The sequence below is a fragment of the Chelon labrosus genome (genome assembly GCF_963514085.1).
Source record: "Chelon labrosus genome assembly, chromosome: 2".
Classification (NCBI taxonomy): domain Eukaryota; kingdom Metazoa; phylum Chordata; class Actinopteri; order Mugiliformes; family Mugilidae; genus Chelon; species Chelon labrosus.
This window is the reverse complement of record NC_140338.1, coordinates 18727279-18740348: the sequence shown is the minus strand read 5'-3', so window position 1 is coordinate 18740348 and position 13070 is coordinate 18727279. Positions and strand designations below refer to the sequence as shown.

Here is a 13070-nt window from a genome sequence, read left to right as displayed (position 1 = left end):
TTTTTTTTTTTTTTGTATTTCATGAAAGGGAAACACATCTTTAAGGATTTCTAAAAAGAGGTAACCTTTTTTTTTTTTAATGGAGCATATGAACATGTACATTGCGAAGCCTTAAATTGTCATAATAATCATTTAGAAACACACTATAATATAGTTGTAAGCTGTTAATAAAGACAAACAGTGTAATAACTTATGATACATCCTATGATAATTAATATTTAAATTGTTTTGCTATATTAAGTTTTCTGTTTATACACCAGTATATAGTTTTGGATGTCCACACATCATAAAAAAACACTTTAAAACCCACTGAAACCCTCTAATATCTTCTTACAAATGTTTTAGAGTGTCTTCGGAACCATCAATCACTGAATAGAAATAGCACGCTAGTAAATAAAGTGCTACTAGTACCTTTGATGTTGTACTGCAGAACGACACAAACCCTCATCCTCTCCTTCCTAGGAGTCAAACTCTGTCATACACGTGAGCAGAGCCTGGTCCGAGATCTCCTCCCCGTTTTGCTCAAAGTCTTCCAGGCTCTTTAGAAAGTCTTGGTCATCTGGTTCATCTCCCCACCCAACAGGAGCCTCCTCCTCTGCACACGCCGTGCTCTGTGGGGTCTGGGTCTGCTTTGGTCCCTGGCTGGGTTCAATGTTGCCGGCGTCGTCCATCAAGTACGCCTGGTCCTCCTCATCCTGTCGGCAAACAGAACACATGAACAACAGCAAAGATGTCTTCTTAACAGAAGAACTGCAAAATGTCCGAGTAGAATTGAGGTCGGGGTGTCAAGTTAAAGTGAACTAACCAGCGTCAAGATGTAGCTGACACAGATCTCTTGTGGCAGTGGGTAACCTGTAACAATATGATATCACTAATGTGCAATTTATTACTTCACAGACAGAATGTGTTTACATACATAATTTAAATACACACAGATGAGCCGTAACATTATGACCAACTTCCTAATACTGTGTAGGTCTCCCTTGTGCCTCCAAAACAGTTGTGTCTCATCAGAGAATGGACATGGTCCTTCTGAGGGTGTCCTGGGGTGTCTGGTAACAGGATGTTGTTAGTGGGGGCCCTTTGGGTCCTGTGGGTTGAGGGGAGGGGCCTCTGTGGATCATCCTACAGATACTTGATCAGTTTGGGATCTAGTGAATTTGGAGGCCAGGTCAACACCTTGTGCTGTTTTTCATGTTGTTTTGAGTTGTTCCTAAACCGTTTGTGTGTCTGTGTCAGGCTGCATCCTGCTGAGGATGGCTGCTGCCATCAAGGAGTGTCATTGCTATGGGGTGGGGGTGTCTGGTCTGGTCTAGGTGGGTGCTACATGTCTAAGTAACATCTACACAAATGCCAGATTCAAAAGTTTCCCTGCAGAACATTGTATTGTCACAAGATGGTCAATGTTATTCACTTATCCTGTCAGTGGTCATAATGTTGTGGCTGAACCTTGTAGTCATGACCTACTCGAGGACCTGAAGTTCCTGCAGTCAGGATCGTGGCACTTCTGGTACCACACTTCCTCTTTGAAATCCACAACGATCCTACAGAGGACGATGAGACTGAATCAGAAGGAGAGACAACGGCCACGGGACAGAATCTGAATCACGCTGTACGTACATGACGTTGTTGCTTTTATGAAACCGGCCCACATTTTCACACCAGCGGTATTTGGCGATGTCATAGACGAGAAGTTGTTCTGCAGCAAAGTAGTTCCATCGTCTTATGCCTGAGTTCACATGAGTTTGTATGAGAGTCAGGCACTCTGTTATACACTGTGCACACACACACCACACACAAGCTGCTTACAGCAACAGATACTAACTCATTAATCTCTATCCTACATTTTTAACATATATTGAGACAATTGTTTTAAACAGTTGTTGCTTCAATTATGATATTACCATATCATTAAGCTGTCTATTTAGTATCTCACATAGGCTAATGGATGTACACTCAGTAAAGTGAGCAGTCTCAGAGCAGAAGTGTGTTGATATCAAACTAAATATGATTTATTTTTCCAGCAACAGCCAAACACTTACTTCCTTGTATCCCATCCTTTCTAACAACCGTCAATACGAAGCTGTCCACTTCTTGGTGAGGAGACGACAAGCAGCCAGAAAGTGCATCTGTCGGTAATAAACAGAAAAAAAAATTAATTCACATGAACATGCCGCACATTTAGAGAAGCGTTTGGTCTCACATCAGCGTTTACCTGGATTTGAAGCCGATCCCTGCTGGCAGTGAACTGACGAGGCTTTGGGTTCATTTGTGTCCAGGACGTCCCACGTAAGAATCCTCTGACCTGTGAAGCTAACAATATACTGGAATGAGACCTGATGAGTTGGTTTGAAAATAAATAAATAAATACTTTCAGCACACAGAAAACTGACTTAAAGGTGTCCAGTGTACCTCACGTTGCACACTAAGGACGCCAAGAACACGCTCTCCTCTGCAGAAATGCCCTTCTCAGGTTTGGGTATGAACTGGTTGTCTTCTGCTACAGTGAACGCAGCGTTCTTCCCCACTTTTGATGACTTGTAAAGGCGGAAATTTCTGTTCTTTGTGTAGACACCTGAAGAGATTTAAACTACAATAAGAATCCAGCAATACATAGGCTGTTTAATCCAATTATTGTCCAGTGGATAAGTTTAAGGATTTTTTAGAGCGTGTCTTAAAACATCACATTCCTGCTGCTCTCACTGGCCGTGAAATGATCGCTCAAACCCCATGACGGTAATGGAGACTGTAATGAGCACTGTTTGAGGCTCTGTGTGAAGAAACAGGGGCATTTTAAATTACCATGGAGTTAATGAAGTGATGAAGAGAGAGTGAAGAAAAAGAGGAGGAGGAGGAGGAGGAGAGGGAAACAAGTGGAGCTGAAAGGCATGCAGGCTACAAACACACAGTCAGACCACATGACTGGGACCTTCTTTAAAATACATAACAGATCTAAATAACAATATTAATTTATTGTTTATTGCTGTTTAAAATGTGCCTATTTTATTAATGACTTCAGATACAGTGACTCTTTCTTATTTACTTATATTTTTCTAATTCTTATTTTCCATCCATCATTGCTTATTGTTCTATGGACAATAAAGATTGGGTTTGATATAACATCTGAGTTTTTTGTTGATCCACCTTAAATCCTCACTGAGGTCCTGTAGTTTTACTCATTTATTTATTTTTTTCACTATTACAGTGTATAGGTGATCGGACAAATCCATTTTGCTCAAACATCTGAAGAATTATTTTTTAGTTTTTTTTTCTCTCTCTTTCTTTCTTTAGTTTTTTTTTTTTTAAATATTTTTATTTATTTTATTTTTTTTTCCTTCACCCACCCACCCACACAACACAACACGTACAACTAGCACAGTTTATTTTGTTCAATGTTCTACACTGTTTTTGTCCTTGTCTTGTAAGCACCTTGCTTGTTTTTCTAAACAAAAAAAAATGAATAAAAAATATAAATAACATCTGAAGATGTTTTCCAGCGCTACAGTGACTCAGACAGCCACACTGTTTCATAAAGTGACTTCTGAAGCGACATATTAGCGTCACGTAAACGTTTGAGCTCATGTTTGCAGAGAAACTGTGTAATTTGTCTGTTACTATTTGCAGTGGCAGGGTGTGAGGAAGGTGTCTTTCACAGAATGATTAAAGCAAGACAAACCAAAAGTGTGTGAGGATAAAAAAATACTAATTAAAGGTTCTGGTTCCTCTTACCGAGATCAACAAAGAGAGAGTCTTGGCCATCCTTGTTTTTCACCTGGAGGAAGCTGAGGTCTATTTCTTCCTGCTTACGCCTCTTTGTCTCTGGACTCCCAGCGATCCCATCTGGCTTTGTCAATTCGACCTCAGACACAGCAGGTACTCCACTGTTAGTAAAACATTAACAAAAATTACTAAAAGAGATGACGGCAGGTTAATTAACATATTTATTTTGAAAGCTCTAAATAACAAACCCTGTTTCAGTGCTTTCTGCTACTGAATTCTTCTCCTTATCCACGCAGTGTTTGGCTTTGTTTAGGACGGGCTGAAGGATGGCGTGGATGAACCCACCTACAATAAAAATGAGACAGAATAGTTTGTAAATCACTAGTTTGAATATGAAAAAAAAAAAAGAAAAAAGAAAAGGTTAGGATCCATGTAAGTCTGACCGTACCAACATGTATGTTGTCCTTGAAAGCTGCGTTTTGGAGGCAGAAGATAAGATGTCGACTGAATTTCTCTTCTGTGCTGGAGTCAAGATTGAGGACATTCTTCACAGAGCATTCAATCCGGTACACGTCCATTAAACGGTCGCAGACGTACTGTCAACACACACAAAGCACAGACAGGTTCACACGGGCACATCCTGCATGTTTAGAAACACCAAGCAACAAGGTAACACCACATTATCTCTCCAGATGTTAACTTTGGATTCGGACATTTTGGATCATCCTCTCTTCATCTGAATCAAATAAATAACAATCTCAAAAGCTATTTTTTCAAATTCACAAGTAAAAATTGTTAAACAGAAAGTAGCACGTTATTCTGTGAACGATGTGCCCTACCTGGATAAACAAAGACACCATAGCTGTCCCGTCAGACCCTTTGTTTGAAGGCTTGTGGAACTCCAAGTCAAAGTAAAGCTTACAGACGGCAGACTCTGGTATCACCTCATAGCAGTGCATCAAGGACTGAGTGTAGGTCCTTTAAAATAAAGGAGAGAACAGGAGAATTTTCTCATCTTCTCCAAGACAAAAAAAACACAGTCATGTCTCATTTTGAAATGCAGGGCTGATGTTTACCTGTAATAGTGCCACAGCTCACTGTAACTTGTAACCAGGAAGATCCTTTGACCCAAGGACGTCTTTTCTTTTTCAAGTGCAAAAACATGAACACCCTGAAAAAAAACACAATACACAAATGTGAGAAACTCCTCCCTTGTACAGATTAACGAGACAATGCAGCATCTTGTTTTTTTTTTGTTACCTCTTTGCAGCTCTGCGCGAAGCTGATGGCTATGTTTTGGCGAGGGAAGAGTTTCCAGATGGAGGAGGGCTGGCACGGCCACAGTCGAGGTTTGTATGGAGTCGTCAGAGGGTTCAGTTGGAACGACTGAGCCAGCTGCTCAACCTTCTTCATTCGGTCTCCCCACTTCCTCATCCTTGAGTGCTTATTGATACCTTATATGCAATATGCAGTGCCTTGCTTTAGAAGAGTGGATGCATGATCTTAGTTTGGAACCTGCACAGGGATGTAAATAGGTTGAGTCAGTATGTTTTAACAGCACCACAAGCTGCATCTTCAGAAATGAGCAGAAAGCTCAAAACTTCATAAACAAGAGGCTGAATTTATTGCACAATCGTTGCTCTAGACTGTATATATATATATATATAATCCACAATACTGTGTAATAAAGTACTGTGGACTACTGCTGGTTTTACTCAGCGCCAGAGGATGTAGTCAAATCATTTGCTGAAATAAAAACGTCAAATATTACCCAACGGCACATTTTCCAAAAAAAGAAGCGTGTAAATATTTTATAATGTCACTTCATGCCACTGATACAATAATGTAAACTGTGCTGACCAATAAAGTGATTTTTTAATATGAACTTGCACAATAAATACACCGATCAGCCACAACATTAAAACCATTGACAGGAGCAGTAACATGGCTTAAGAAGGAGAGAAGAGGAGATGGAAGACAATGTGAGTCACCCTCCTATTTATCACACATCACCTTATTGTAGTATATCTGCCTTTACACAGCTACAGCAGAGCTGATTAAATAATGAATTAGTTGATCCACAGAGCATGAACTGGCATCCACTTTATTACGTGAACCTGAAATTATTTTAATATATATATTTTAATCAAATAAGCTTCCTGCTACTCAATGTCTCCCAAAACATTAGTGGGTGCTGCTGAAGCTTTCTTCACACAGGTGAGAAACCCAGAACTCCTGAACAGCTACTTTCTTTTCACGGTCACTGATCAGTCTGATCACTTCATTAAACTTGCCAGGTTTATTATTGAGATGATGATTTTATTTTTTTTTAATCCAAAGTCTAACAGTATCAGCAGTAGTGACATTATTGCGGAGCTGTAACCAGTCAAATATGACAACAGATTTTTGTTAGAGTCTTGAAAGTCATAACATAACATCAATAATATCAATATACTGATGTATTATTGTGTTGTTGGACTTCAGAACCAGCTGGTCCACTCCGACCATCACGCCCACCAGCAACTAAACTACATTTTTAGTGCAGGACATTCATGTGTATTTTTCATTATTTATTTATTTTTTTTATTTATTTTTTTTTTATTTTTTTTACAGACTTTACAGACTTTTAATTCAGTCTCGGAATACCGTCGTAAGCTTTTTATATCGGTGCAGTTTTAATGAGTTTTAATAAGACTCCTCACTTACTCTCCTAGCTGATTCAACCGTTGCCTAGCTACATAACTGTGACGTTGGCTGAAGCGCCGTCCTTATGATTCTCAGTTTGTTTAGGTTCAACAGTAAAATATTCAAACGAGTTACATTACCGTTGTGTTTGTGTCAAACGCGGCAGTCCACTCTCTTGTCACCTGATGAAACGTGACGAAAACAACACACACAATCTATTACTTCCCGTATCTCGTTTTCTTTTTGGCGCGCATGAAACCGGAAACGACGTCGGTTGTCGGTTCCGGTAACTAAACGAAATCGTGGCAGGAAACTTTGAATCTCCCAGCTCAAAGTTCAAAGCTGAAACGTTTGTCGATAAAATGCAATGTAACACAAAGAGAATAACATGCAAAAGATTCAGACGCTAAAATAGTACGTAAGATTAACACAAGCGCACAAGATTAACACTTCCGTTTTTGGTATTTCAAAATAAAAGCTTTCCGCCACCAATGATGAGGATGTAAATAAGTATGATGAAAAGAGAAAAGGCAATCTGCGTAGGAAAGTCGCTGCAAAGTATAACATAAAAACTGACATTTAAAACTGAATCATAAAATCACAGTTTAATTACAATATTCTGTACTTGGGGTATAATAATAAATGAATGTACAAAAGATATGATTATAGGCTATAACATACAAATCAAAGTTAAGAGACAACTAGATTTGTTTGAGTCCACTTGAAGACGTTTCACCACTCATTTAAGTGACTTTTTCAGATCTAGATGGTGATCTAGGTGGGGAGTTTAGGTTTTATTATATTCTAAATATAATAAATTATTAATATAATAATAATAAATCATTATTATATTATTAAGACTTGTTAAGAATTAAGATATTAAGACTTTCCAGACATTGTTTTCACCTCTGACACATGAATATAAACTTTAATATATTTACTCATTTTTATTCAAGCCATACTAAAGAACCACTAAAAACAGAGCAGACTCTCTTGCACTACCTAGATCAAGAGAGGGAGGAATACAGGATGTGAGAGGGAGGGCAGGAAAAGGACCATAATCTTGCAGAGTAACCTCTGGGAACACAAAGGAAAAACAACACCACGTCAGTGTTTAATGTTAGGAACTGTCATTAGTCACTGAGTATTTGAGCAGTAAGAATAGTTTAACATAGCAACAGTATGAGTTAAGTAGCAAATGATTTTACATGATAAGAAAGAAAGAAAGAAAGAAAGAAAGAAAAAGAAAGAACGAAAGAAAGAAAGCTGGGGGTGAACGGGGAAATAAAGTTGGTTTCAGCTTAATATTAGTTAATCACATCTGCAACCAATCTACATGGGGTTACAGTAAAAGGAGCTCAAGCAGAACAGATCAGTAGACACAGACAGCAAGGCAACCAGTAGCATGTTATTTCCTTCCTCGGGAAAAAAGGGGCTGTATAAGTTGTGCCACTGCCCCGACACTGTCCTGTAGAGAACAATCCCTCCCCTGCCACTGAATTTACACTGTGACTCAACTGTATGAGCCGCTCACAGAAGTCAGTTGTCCTCGATTAAGGTATTTATATGTCATTTGCTTTTCATTTGTGTTTGAATTTTATTGACAATGCTTTTTCTTTAAACAGCAGTCTGTAGAAGAAGAATAGCCTGTGAAAATGTGGGACATTAGGAAACTGGTTCTTGCTGCAATCATTTTCACAGCTGTCTATGACAAAGTGAGTATATTTCTAAAGATATATATTAAAAAAAATGGTATGTTAGAAAAAAATATTCTCTCCTTTTAAAATCATTTTTAACTTTTCTTACTCAATTGAAGGGGACTGCAAAGGATGTGAAACTACTGGCCACGGACCCAGATTTAATAGATGAACTGTATCTTGGATGCCCTAAAGAAGCCAAGGAGAGGTTCATCTATTCAGGCCTGTTGCAAAAAGAGCTGAAACAAAGCGCGTTATTCCAGGAGGCCTGGAGTGGAAGTCCCAAATGTTCAAGGCTGATCCCCGGAGGAACAAGGGAGCACACTGATGCACTTTCAACCTATGATTGGTCAAGAGATATTAAAGACACTTTCAACAAGGAAATACAGGAGATGGCTGGAAATTTTAGCATATACCAAGAAAACTTCCATTTCAAGTCTTTTCATTTCCTGCTTATGGATTCCATGAGGCTGCTGAAACCAAAAGAGTGCAAGAGTGTGTACCTTGTCCAAGAAGAAAACACACTGCTGCAGAAGGGAGCAATCGTGAGATTTGAAAGTTTCACCACTGCATCTTCAAACTCTGATACACGCATGGAAGATATGGAAGAAATGGTCTTGTTAAATATCACTTCTTGCTTCTTTGTCAACCTTACGGATCAGCTTTGCAAAGCAAGCGTGGAAAATAGTATACTCTTATCACCAGCTGAAGTCTTCACCGTGGAGTCAATTACAGAGGTGTCTGGTGATGATGAATATACATTGGTTGCTTTAAAACATTCAAAACTGGGCATGTCACACAGCTGTCACATCTTGTCACGGTAAGACTCATGTTTTCTTGAGAGAAATTGAACATTTTTGCTCAGTTGCATAGTTTGTCACAAATATAGAGCCTGGAACTGTGAGGTTATATCAAAAGACTCAGTGTAAAGCTTCACTGTTACTCCAAGTACTATACCCATAATAACCAGAACTAACTATCTGACTAATGATCAGTTCTTGCAACCTTTCAGGAGAGTTACTCCTAAAAGCTTTTCAAATATGGACACACGTTACCGTTCTTTTAGGGATTAATCTAAACTGAAAATGTAAAGTGTGGGAGATCACTGAAAAGTGAGAGAGTCTCCTCGTGTCCAGTGTGGTTGGGTGTGGTTTGATCAGATTTGCCTGAAAATTGAAAAAACAGCATTATGGCCCCACTACTGCCCTCAGGTGTTGATTCAAATGTTTCTGATCAATGCTCGAAAACATGTGATATGATTTATTTTTCTCTAAGAAGTGAGACAGCAAAAATACAAAAATCTTTCTAACTTTGGCTGAAACAAAAGAAATGCCTAGAGTGAGAGGGAGAACTTTTTAACTAATGATACTCCAGTCGTCTACTAAGATGTTCATCTCTCTTGCTTTGTTTCCATCTCTCCAGGTCTCCAGCTGTCGTCTCCACCCAGTGGGTCGTGTCTGGGCTCGTGGTCTTATCTTTATTTCTTTAAATGACCAGTAAAAACACTTGATATTGGACTTCTCTGGAAGGATCTGTAATGTAAGACTGATCAGCTGCGTTACTTCACAGTCCTGCCATATGTTTTATAATACAGATACTTTTTTTATATTATGCATGTTGGAAACATATATACCTTTCTTGTTTGATGATTCTTTCTGAAGCATCATTTACCTTGCACGGAGATGCATATACTCTGCAAATTCATATATATTAACTATAATGCCTTAGCCTCAAAGCCAACACTGTGCCCTCAAAGTTACGCAATTTCTGCTGAAAATATCATGCTTTAGATATATGGATATACATAAACAGACTGCCAATTGTGTTGTGCTTTTTACCTCTATTTTCTCATGACAACAAAAAAAAACCCAGTAAAGGTTTATTTTAAATGAAATCTGTATGATAGAGCAGAATATAGGAAGATTACTAGAAGTCAAGGCGTGTACAGCAGAAACAGCTATAAATAAGCCTTTTGTGTAAAAGAGGAATTTATTCTTGGAACTGTAAAACCACAGTCAGTGGAAAGTGTTTGAAATAACTCCCATTTTCATGTTGAATTAGCTTGGGTTTGTGTTTGAGTTCTGATGACGAGTAATTCTCTCAACCTAACATCCAGGTCATATAAGCTGTTGTTGTATATGTCATTGTACCACTGGTGTATATCTGCTGTTCAAACCATGATGTCTTTGTATCCATATGAAATAAACACCATAACAAAATGTATCAGACTCAGTTTATCAGTTTGTTCTTTCATGCTACAGCTGCCTCAGACATACACCAAACATCACTGGTTCACGTCTTTGTACAACATTATCCACTTAACAATCATCGTTACGCACGAGTGAAATAAAATCTATCAACGTAGATCAGTGGTGTCAAACTCATTTTAGTTCAGGGGCCACGTACAGTAACATTATAGCATAATAGCCTATAAATAACCACTAAATAATGTAATAACAGTAATAAAACTTAATGAACTGTAAGATAAGAAAGAAAGAAAGAAAGAAAGAAAGAAAGAAAGAAAGCTGGGTTGAACGGGGAAATAAAGTTGGTTTCAGCTTAATATTAGTTAATCACATATGCAACCAAGCTCAAGCAGAACAGAACAGAGACACAGACAGCAAGGCAACCAGTAGCATGTTATTTCCTTCCTCTGAAAAAGAAAAGGGTTGTATAAGTTGTGCCACTGCCCTGACACTGTTCTGCAGAGATCAGACCCTCCCTCCCCTGCCACTGAATTTACACTGTGACTCAACTGTATGAGCTGCTCACAGAAGTCAGTTCTCTTCGATTAAGGTATTTATATGTCATTTGCTTTTCATTTCTGTTTGAATTTTATTGACAATGCTTTTTCCTTAAACAGCAGTCTGTAGAAGAAGAATAGCCTGTGAAAATGTGGGATATATACATATATATATATATATATATATAATAGGAAAAAATTGGTATGTTAGAAACAAATATTCTCTCCTTTTAAAATCATTTTTAAATTTTCTTACTCAATTGAAGGGGACTGCAAAGGATGTGAAACTACTGGCCACGGACCCAGATTTAATAGATGAACTGTATCTTGGATGCCCTAAAGAAGCCAAGGAGAGGATCATCCATTCAGGCCTGTTACAAAAAGAGCTAAAAAAAAGCGCGTTATTCCAGAAGGCCTGGAGTTTAAGTCCCAACTGTTCAAGGCTGATCCCCGGAGGAATAAAGGAGCACACTGATGCACTTTCAACATATGATTCGTCAACAGAGTTTATAAAGACTTTTAACAACGAAGTACAGACAATGGCTGGAAATTTTAGCAGAAGAAAAGTTCCATTTCAAGTCTTTTCGTTTCCTGCTTATGGATTCCATGAGGCTGCTGAAGCCAAAAGAGTGCAAGAGTGTGTACCTTGTCCAAGAAGAAAACACACTGCTGCAGCAGGGAGCAACCGTGAGATTTGAAAGATTCACCACTGCTTCTTCAAACATTGATACACGCTTTGAAGATATGGATGGAATGGTCTTGTTAAATATCACTTCTTGCTTCTTTGTCAACCTTAAGGATCAGCTTTGCGGTACAAACATGGAAAAGAGTGTACTCTTATCGCCAGCTGAAGTTTTCACCGTGGAGTCAATTAAAAAGGCAACAATTAATGATGATGAGCAATACACATTGCTTGCTTTAAAACATTCAAAACTGGGCATGTCACACAGCTGTCACATGTTGTCACGGTAAGACTCATATTTTCTTGAGAGAAATTGAACATTTTTGCTCAGTTGCATAGTTTGTCACAAATATAGAGCTGTCTCCACCCAGTGGGTCGTGTCTGGGCTCGTGGTCTTATCTTTATTTCTTTAAATGACCAGTAAAAACACTTGATATCGGACTTCTCTGGAAGAATCTGGAAAGTGTTAGAAGTAACTCCCATCATGCTCAATTAACCTGGGCTTTGTGTCTTTGTAACCATATAAAATAAACACCATAACAAAATGTATCAGACTCAGTTTATCAGTTTGTTCTTTCATACTAAGGCTGGCTCAGACATACACCAAAAATCACTGGTTCACGTCTTTGTACAACAATATCCACTTAACATTCATCGTTACGCATGAGTGAAATAAAATCTATCAACGTAGATCAGTGGTGTCAAACTCATTTTAAGGGCCACGTGCAGCACAATTTAATCTCAAGGGAGTCAGAGTAGAAATATAATAGCATAATAGCCTATAAATAACCAGTAAATAATAGTAATAAAACTTAATGAACTATCCTTTTACAAAACATTTTATGAACAACCTGAAATTCTTAAGAAAGATTTGGTGCATTGGTGCCACCTGCTGTTTAGTTCTGGGTCTCAGTGTGGTGCTACGTCCACACACTGTTAGAAATTGCTGTTAATTTACAGCAGAATTCCAACAGTATTAACCTGTAATACATCACTCTACTGTTACAAACAAAAAAACTGAAATTTCGGTGATTTACTGTTCTTTTAACAGAACTATACTGTTTTCCTAAAATACAGCATTTTACCGCTAATCATTCATCCAAACCTTCTAAATCACGGTATCATGATGTATTTTTTCCATTCTGGGAAAGTTAACCCGAACTACACATGGGAAGATGGATCTGTTCGGGTGGCACAGTGGCGAGGTGGTTAGCACTGATGCCTCACAGCGAGAAGGTCCCAGGTTCGAATCCATTCGAATCAAGTCAGCAGGCTGACTGGGTCCTTTCTGAGGGGAGTTTGCATGTTCTCCCTGTGTCTGTGTGGCTTCTCTCCGGGTACTCCAGCTTCCTCCCACCATCCAAAGACATGCTGGTTAGGTTAACTGGTGATTCTAAATTGGCCCTAGGTGTGAGTGTGAATGGTTGTCTGTCTCTGTGTTAGCCCTGTGATAGACTGGCGACCTGTTCAGGGTGTACCCCGCCTCTTGCCCGATGACAGCTGGGATAGGTTCCAGCAGAGCCTGCGAGCTTACACAGGAACA

The 13070-nt window shown here is 38.7% G+C and overlaps 2 protein-coding genes and 1 pseudogene across 3 annotated transcripts; 2 read left to right on the top strand and 1 right to left on the bottom strand.

Moving 5' to 3' along the window:
- Positions 1–63: 63 nt before the first annotated feature.
- Positions 64–6759, bottom strand: primpol (primase and polymerase (DNA-directed)). The gene is made up of 14 exons (XM_084569276.1): positions 6546–6759; positions 4981–5235; positions 4797–4891; positions 4560–4698; positions 4169–4316; positions 3969–4065; positions 3730–3881; positions 2413–2575; positions 2216–2313; positions 2043–2129; positions 1621–1729; positions 1468–1544; positions 806–852; positions 64–695 (listed from the first exon to the last, which is right to left on the bottom strand). The coding sequence occupies exons 2-14, from the start codon at positions 5152–5154 to the stop codon at positions 459–461; spliced, it is 1623 nt and encodes a 540-aa protein (XP_084425402.1). The 5' UTR covers positions 5155–5235; positions 6546–6759; the 3' UTR covers positions 64–458.
- Positions 6760–8038: 1279 nt separating this feature from the next.
- Positions 8039–10515, top strand: LOC311503543 (NAD(P)(+)--arginine ADP-ribosyltransferase 1-like). Its single transcript, XM_084566325.1, has 3 exons — positions 8039–8120; positions 8222–8922; positions 9525–10515. Exons 1-3 carry the CDS (start codon positions 8061–8063, stop codon positions 9589–9591), a joined length of 828 nt encoding a protein of 275 aa, XP_084422451.1. The 5' UTR covers positions 8039–8060; the 3' UTR covers positions 9592–10515.
- On the top strand, positions 10321–11817 carry LOC311494554 (annotated as a pseudogene). The gene is made up of 2 exons: positions 10321–10404; positions 11112–11817. The product of its transcript is annotated as an uncharacterized misc_RNA (transcript).
- The last annotated feature ends 1253 nt before the right edge of the window (positions 11818–13070 follow it).